The 8,647-nt window shown below is 44.0% G+C and overlaps 1 protein-coding gene across 1 annotated transcript; it reads left to right on the top strand.

The window, feature by feature from the left end:
- The first annotated feature begins 252 nt into the window (after nucleotides 1-252).
- Nucleotides 253-921, top strand: HDGFL1 (HDGF like 1). The gene has a single exon (XM_030881184.2). The coding sequence runs from the start codon at nucleotides 253-255 to the stop codon at nucleotides 919-921; it is 669 nt and encodes a 222-aa protein (XP_030737044.2).
- The last annotated feature ends 7,726 nt before the right edge of the window (nucleotides 922-8,647 follow it).

The following is an 8,647-nucleotide window of genomic DNA, read 5'->3' as shown; positions in this document are numbered from 1 at the left end:
CCCAAGCTATTGGCTCTGTCGTTCTAGAAACCCCGGCGTCGACGGTGGGGCCCAGCGGGCTTTGGGTCTCCGAGATAATGCACTTCGCACTAGAACCTTCTCAGGGCTCCTAGGTGTGGCGCCCGGCGGTGCGCGCGAGAGCTCCCTGGGGTGGGGGAGGGGGGCTTGCGCAGCCCGAGCCCAGTAGCCGCTGCCCCGGCGCGCCGTCGTGGGTCGCCCTTTCCAGCTGCTGCCGAGGCCAGGTCCGCAGCCATGTCGCGGTTCTGCCGGCGCAAGTACAAGAGCGGGGACTTGGTGTTCGCCAAGTTAAAGGGCTACGCCCACTGGCCGGCCAGGATCGAGCAAACGGCCGAGGCCAACCGCTACCGAGTGTTTTTCTTCGGGACCCACGATACGGCCTTCCTGGGACCCAAGCATCTCTTCCCGTACGAGGAGTCCAAGGAGAAGTTCGGCAAACCCAGCAAGAGGAGGGGCTTCAGCGAGGGGCTGTGGGAGATCGAGAACAACCCCGCCGTCCAGGCTCCTGGTTACCAGTTCGCCCAGGGGAAGAGCTGCGCCGAGGGGCCTGAGCCCGAGCCGGAGGCCACCGAGGGCTGTGGGGACCCGGAGAGCCACACCAACGGCGGCGGCGGCGCCGAGCCGGGGGAGCCGGGCGTCGACCCGCCGGCCGAGGAGGAGAACGAAAAGGGGCCACTGAAGAGGAGCGCCAGGGACCTGCCGAAGGACATCCCCAAGCGTCCCAAGGAGGCTGATTCGGAAGAAGGGGAGGAGATGGTGGAGACGGCCACCGCGGCGGGGGATGCGAAGCCGCTCCTCGTGGAGCCAGAGAACGGGCCGCCGCCGGGGGAGCAGGGGCGGGAGGAAGAGGCTGCTGAGAGAGAGGCCGAGGCCCCGGGCGTCGGAGGCCGCGAGAGCCAGTAGTCACCAAAGTTTACAGAAGAGCCCCCGCCCCGTTCCTGCTGCGGCCTGGGTGTTACTGGGGGAATTGGCCACGGCCTGCAAACTGGCACCCCGCTCTCCACCCACTCTCCCTTTCCACCCCCGGCCCTTGGGGACTGAGCTGGATGCGGCAGGCCACCAGGCCCTCACTTCTGTGCCCTCACACCACTGGGATCTGAGTCGGGGCCTCTGCTCCCTGGGATGAGATGAGACCACTGTGCCCCCTCCCTGCCTGCAACTGTTTGCCAGCGCTTCCGTTGGGGCCTGGACCAGCCGTTTCCCCCTCATGACATCCCTCCGCCCCTCCCCTCGGGCATTATGGAGCTCCACTTTGGAATCAGGGGTGGGAGTGTCGGAAGGGGTGAAGGAGGAGCAGGGGGTACTTCCAGGGGCCTGCCAGGGACACCCCTCAAACTGTGGTGGGGCGGGGGTGGCGTCTCCTTGAACTCCTGTCCACTCCTCCCAGGCCTATTGTATCGGAGGCCTAGTTGCTGAGAAAGTGGGACAGCTTATGCGGGAGGGGCCTCCCTTTTGCCGACCCAGGGAATTATGGGAGTTGTAGTTTTCCATCACATAATTTGGGCACTTCCAAGTTGTTTGTGCAATCATAAATTTAGCTTTGACTAGCTTCTTGGATTGGAAGGTTGAGGAGCATCTGTCCCCATTTAGATCTTTAGAGCCACACGGGATGTTCTGAGAAGACCCCTGGCCACCCCTCTTCCTCTTCCCACAGTTCAAGGCCACCCTACAGTCATATACATCACCCAGGCATAAAAGAAATGGGCATGCCTCCATCCTGTTCCTAGCTCTGCCATTGCTACCCCATTTCTGAGATGAACTAGGAGGTTCCCTTTCTACTTGGGGTTTGATGACTTGTTTTGTAGTTAAGGTTCGGTCAGTGTTCCTTTGCAGTGTCACTTCCCATTCATATCCCCCAACCTGGTCCCCTCAGTACTGTCACCAGATCTGATATGTAACTGGCTCAGAAGACAGAGGGAAACACGGGGCCCCTCCCCACCTCCTCCTAGTGGTCTCTCTATGCCTTCCTTCATCTTTGGTCTCTTTCACTCCTGCCCTTCTCCCTTGGGCTCTGATAAAAAATTGTTGACTGTAGCTTTGGAAGTTTAGATCTGAATTCTTTCAGTTCTAAGGAAATAAAACACGTTGATTACTTTAAACAAATCTCGGGTCTATTCCTTTGGTTTCTGAAGAATTGGCCCTTAAATGTAACGATCCTCTTGTTTTCTATACATCCTATGTTAAAAGCAATTATTTGTAATGTACAGGTGTCTTTTAGAATCACCCTCGATAAACCTTTGTTATCTTAAGGTCTGTACCCTTCACTCTGTCTGTGATAATCACTGCCACTGATTAGAATGAACAGAAATAAGTCAACTTAAGATGTTTGAATGGTGACACCTGGGACAGTAACTGAGTTTCTAATACTGTACATGCTTTGCCAAACAACAGATTTGGTCCTTTTGTTGTTGCTGCTTTCCCAGATCTTCTCACTACTCTTCTCCAACACCTTTTACAGGAGAAAAAAGGCAGTTGCTTTTTATTTCCAGTTCTTAAAATAAGGTAGTAGCTGCAGAATATTTTGTATCTTTTCAATGCTTTGTGCAAATATCTGGGGATATTTAGATCTACTTAATGATAATCACATGCTGGGTTCCAGTTTCTGTATTTGTCAACAGTGCATGCATGCAGAGACTTACTAAATACTGGAGTCCTTCTCACAGAACATGCCAGGCCATCGCTAACCAGCAGGGTTAGCAACGGAAGACAATCCTATTTTTCTATCCCTGTATAAAATGGTATTATTTTATTCCAACACAGACACATCAGATGAATCCTTGCTTTTCAACTACTGCTGTTACAATAATATTAATACTAAGAGTTACTATTCAATGAACGTTTACCATGTGCTGAGAAGAATGGCCTCATTCAATCATTGTAATCTGGCAAGGTAGACATTAGTATTCAAATTTCCCATTGGAAGCAGCTCTGGTTCAGAGAGGTTAAGTGATTTTTCTTACACTTCACAGAACAGTCAAGATTCAAAGACAGACTTTGCTGGTCCAAGCCTAAGCTTTTTCCCCTGAATTGCACATTTAGAAAGCACTAACCATGAAATCAGAAGTTAAAAAAAAAATTTATTTTAGTATCAATAACAAGTAATCATGGGAGTAGTTTATATTGAGTCTCTAAAAGTGAGTCAGGCTATATACTATATTCTACACATAATGTCTTTATTAATACAACTACTCAATTAGGTACCTACTATTATCTCTGTTTCAAAGCTGAGGGAGCTGCAGTTCAGAGTTGTTAAGTATTTTCCCAAGGTCAGACAACTAGTAAGTGAACCAAAATTCAAAGGCAGGTCTTTCTCATTCTAATCAGAGGTGTTTTGTTTTATTACATTTTATCGTTTGCTATTGTATAAAACTTCCTATTGAATAAAATGGGAGTACTTGCCCTCTACTATTTTGAAGTGAACGTTTAGAAATTTGTGTGGCAAAGACTATATTAGCAAACATTGCTTGTGGCGTGTAAGAAAAATCATTTGGGGCATCTGACAGTTGTCATTAACTGACTTCGGGAAGTGATGAGGACAATAGCACATTCAGTATTTTTCAAGGAGTTTGTGACTGTAAGAAGTTTGAATGTGGGCCGTATGTTTGCCACAGACACAGGCATGTGATTTTGATGAGGTTTTCATGGAGGCACATCTTCCGAAATGATTCAATAACCCGAAAGGTAGAAAATGAAATCACTACCATTTGAGTCTTTCTCTTTGTATTATTTCTTTCTTCCTTTTTTTTGTTTCAAATGTTGAAATAGGAAAATTTAGTGTTTATCAGGGAGCAGCACACACTTGCCTTCTTGGTGACTATAATATTGTAGTTAAATGGTGATCTAAATACTAGTACATCTAAAGAATGATTCACAGAGTTAGTAAACACAAATAAAACCCAGTAAAGAAAGGGAAACATGGAAAATCTGTATTCTCAGCCCTCTCCTCCTGGGAAGTAGACCCTATATGTATGCTTTGGTGGCCAAGAAATGTTTTGTACAGAGTGGAAAAGATGCTGTTTCCTTAAATTTTCTTTAATTTTAAAATTCTCCTTGATTCCAGTGCTGTTTTGTGTTTTCTTCTGAACAATATGTGTCTCAGTGACAAAATGACTGATGAAGAATTAGTTACTTTACCGAACAAAGAGCGCCGCCTGGCCTTTTGCTAATGCTGTGTTGGGGGTATTCAGATATGTTCATGAATGTTCTGAAGATCATGTTTAAGCGTTCCACGTAAATGTGTGTTCATCATGTTGTCAGTGATCTGCAGACACATTTAGCGTTCTGGTTTCTGTAAGGCTTTCCAAGTATTTGATATTTCACACAAACATCACAGATAATGTCACTCTGGCAAGGGATTAAGATGCCACTGAGGGTTGTAAATTTTGTTTCCTTTTTTCAGCTCTCACCCCTCTGCAAATTCTCATCCACGGTGCAGGTGCAGATTCTTCCTTGTGGTTTGTATGTCCATTTTATGTTTCCTGAAAATGTGGTAGATATTCAGGGCACATAGAGCATCTTCACTTCATTGTCAACACTCTTGTCAAAGAAAAGCTTCTGCTACACATGCTAAGCACACGTGCTGCTCCTTGTGTTTAGACGGAGCTGCCTCTCTCTTTGAACCTGGCCAACTAAAGGTAAGAGCCACCCCTGTGTGTTCCTGGAGCACTTTATACTCACACTGATCGTATTCTACCTTCTTGTTTATTTTCTACCCTTTCACTAGACTAGAGGAGAAAGAAAATATGTTTCATTAATATTTTATCTCCATTCCCAAAACATGTTAATAAGTGCATAATAGAGATTTTTGAAGTGCTTCAAAGCCTGTTATCAAATACTCCTTATAATCATGGTGATGGAGTAAAAGTCATAGGTGAGGTTGAACACATTCTCACTCTGAAAACAAGGAGGCAGTGTATACTGGCCCATAGACTAATGACACATGCAGGTTGGGTTGATTTTGTATCCATATAAGTAGCTTCCTAAATTAATTAGGTGACTTGAAGAGCATTGACAATTCTCAGAGACCCAGAGAAATCTTTGCTCTCTGATGCCAAAGCGACACTATTTATTTTATCTAGGTTTTCTCAATATTTGAGTCACTTGTTAAACCACATAAATCAGGGCATCGTTTGCATAATACCTCAGCCCCCAGGTAGGCAAGAGAAGATTCTGGTTGCAGCCTTCTTCAGACACGAGCCATATATTAACCATTCAGCCCAAAATTTACAACAATAAAATGTGAGTATGCCAAGGAGAACTTGGATCTTCCCTTCCTTCAGCCTCTTATGGTGTAGACAGCTCACCCAGTGTCGACATCTCTAAGAATTTAATGTATTTAAAAGAATGGGATCTATTCACCACTCTCACAAGCCAACTCTCTGGCTTATATATAAACACTTATCTTTCCCACTGTTGGTGGAAATATTGATCATATTAGACTTTGAGATCTCTAAAATAGAGACCTCCCAAGTGGTTTTCTAGAGTAACTCTGACATCAGACGATTTTCTCTTTGTGGTCTGATTTTACACGTAAACTTCAGCTTCACTGAAATGGTCTTAAGAATGCCAGAGGATACACAGAAAAAATCATGGCAAAAGGCTCCAGATGGCCAGAGGCAGCTTGGGGCATATGTTGCTCAGGGGCAGTCCTAGTCATAGCACGCCCAACTCTTTGGCATGGGGACCAGTGAGTAACAACAAACTCCACCTACTTCCTGTCCTGGTGTGTGGTCAGTGCCTGAGAACTATGGGTCATTTGGTGAGTGCTGTTTTCTCTCTTGTTTTTATCACTTTGGGACAAGCTCTTTCTGCCCAGAAACTGACAGCTCTACTCCCTTCTTCCCTGATGAGCTTCCCCTAAATTACTGCTTCAGAATTAAGTATCACTCCAGTGTGTCCCAGTCAGATCCTGGCTTCCCTACTTCATTTCCATTTACTCCACTCTCTTATGCTCAGTAAACAAGTAAAATTCCTTTACTCGTTTGTATCAACCAACAGGGTGTACCTTCTATATAGACAGAAACTATGATCATTTTGTTTATTCTAAGAACCTAGCAAGGTGCCTAGTTTATATTAGGCACCCAATAAATGGTTTTCATAAAGAGATACATGAATGAATGACTAAATCCTTCTGTCCCTCCTCACCCTCATCCCAGCCCTCAGAGGAAAATTTGGGGAATTTTGTCATATAATAATGTCATGTCATGTTTGTAACAAAACACAGGGAGGGTAGTCTGAGGATTTTTTTTAATGGGTGTGTACCATTTTTAAATAAGATTGTTTTGTTTTTATTTATAGGTAGGTGCTGGTCTCATAAAATAACAAACCTTAGCAATACTGAAGCCCAAGGAGGGTAAATCAAATTATCTAAGGTGGACATCTGAATCTGAGTGTGAGGAAGCATATTAAACACAATCTCCAGATCCTTAAGTTATATATTTTTTTTAGTAATTTGATGCTTCATTATAAACTTCCTTTAATGCAGGAGGCAGCTGGGTGCCACCCGGCTTTGGAGCTACCCCAACTTAGATGTAATTTCTGGCTCCACTATTTAAGAACTGTGTGATCTCAGTTTCCCTCAACTACAAGTTGTGATCATGACTTTCGTGTGACAGGTTTGTTGTGTGAAGCCAAATAGCTCATATATGTTAAAATGTCAAACAGGACCCAGCACAAAATCAGCATTCTATACATGTAAATTCACTTTCTTTCCATGTAGTCCAGAGAACTCACCATACCATTTGAAATAAGTAGAGCCTAATGCATCACTTTTATTTAGGAAAACACTGGCGGCCTCTGTCTGATGCCCAAGCAGCTTCCTGGTTGTGATAATCCTGTGTTTACCCTGTCCATAGACAGAGAGAAACTGAAATCTTATCCTCCTATTTACTCATATGGCCCTTCAACTTGGTTCTTTAAATTCCCTCACTGTTAGCTGAATTATTTTGTGCAAACATGACCCATTTTAAATATTTCTCTCTTTTAGCATAACTCATCCAGCCTGTGGCCAGTTTTATTGCTTCTGTTATTTCCCTGGGATCCACTTACTGTTTCCCAGTGGGTATTTCTTCATTGCGTCTCCTCCAGTACCTCACAGTCCTGTTTTTTTGCATCTGTGGATATAGCCATTGTATCGCTCTAATTGTGTCTTGGCTCCCTCGCCTTTTTGCCAGAGTTATCTGTTCACGCATAATTTTAATGAGCCGCTCAGTTGGATTACTGAAAGGCATCGGAGTGTCACGAGGGACGGACCATTCTATCCAGAAGCTCTCTCAGGTTTCGTGTCCTCCTGTGGTTTACCAAGTGTCACTTAATTTTGCTTTTTTTTTTTTTTTTTCACACCCTGGTCAACTCTTCATCACAGTCATTACCCACCTCTCTGGGTGATCTACTTAACACTTCGTTAAAAAATATGTTCAGCTCAGCTACTTTCTCACTGCTCATCACTTGTCAACAAGACCTGCTTTTTCCCTTCCACTCATGATTCTCCTGGTGCTCAGAATTTGTCAATCATTCCTTCTGCCCTTGGTGCAGTTTCTTCATGTGTTCTCCTCGGTGGCATTTGTATTTCAGCCTGTGCCTACCATCAACTTCTATTCTTTTCTTTTCATCCTTGTTTTTCCCCTTGGAGGTTGAGATAAAAGCACTAATTTTAGTCAGTGAATACTTTGATGACTACACCTCAAATATCCTTTAAAATCAAAAATAGAAAAAAGACAAGAGTCACTGTTCCATGGTGTGAGAATCACTGTTTTTTTTCTTTTAAAAATTACAATCTGCAGAATTCTCAGAAACAGAGTAACAGCTTGGCTTTCACAGTTTTGGGTTTGTTAGCGGTGGGTGCTGAAGTGGAAAGCATTCTTGCTACAAATAAGTGGGTGTGGCTGCATCGCCCCAGGTCCTGTGGAGAGCACTGGGGACAGAGCTGCCAGTAAGACAGATAAGCTCTCTACCCTCAGGAAGCTTATGTTCTATGGGAAAAACGGACAAATAGACAAGGAATAAAACAGTAACTTCAAAATGCAATAATACTGGAGTGTGAACAGAGGATGATTGCATGAGGAACGTATATTCTCAATTATGTTAAAGTTAAACTTGGTATATTGTAAGGCTCTTAGGAAGTCTGTGGCTCATTTCAAATTAAACTGTTTTATCAAAACTAAATATTTCTGTCCTACTGTGAATTCACAGCACCGGTGCTTGTACTTACTAAGGTTGCTCAGTCTTTCTAATGCACAGAAAGAGATCCCAGAGATTTTCATGCAGTAAACAATCCTATATGTGTTCAGTAACAACAAAAACAAAATAGCACCCATTTATTGAGTGCGTACTATGTGTTAGGGCTGGAGATATATCACCAAACAGTATAAACAGAGCACCTGGCTTCTTGGTGCTTCCATTTTATCAGGTAGAGAAAGGCAATTAAGACTATACTTAACAAATAAGGAAACTATATTTTATGTTAGAAAGATAAATACCACTGGAAAAACAAAGCAAGGTAAGAAGGGCTGCACAAGGGAAATTATGTAATATAAGTAGGGCAGTGAGGGTGGTGGCCAGGTTTAGATGTGCACCTGGGGTTTTCACTTTCCCTGCCCTTCCATTTGTCACATCAGAATGTAAGTGTGTA

Source organism: Globicephala melas, chromosome 11, assembly GCF_963455315.2.
Source record: "Globicephala melas chromosome 11, mGloMel1.2, whole genome shotgun sequence".
Classification (NCBI taxonomy): domain Eukaryota; kingdom Metazoa; phylum Chordata; class Mammalia; order Artiodactyla; family Delphinidae; genus Globicephala; species Globicephala melas.
Note: the sequence above shows the minus strand (reverse complement) of the source record. Positions and strands in the feature narration are given on the sequence as shown.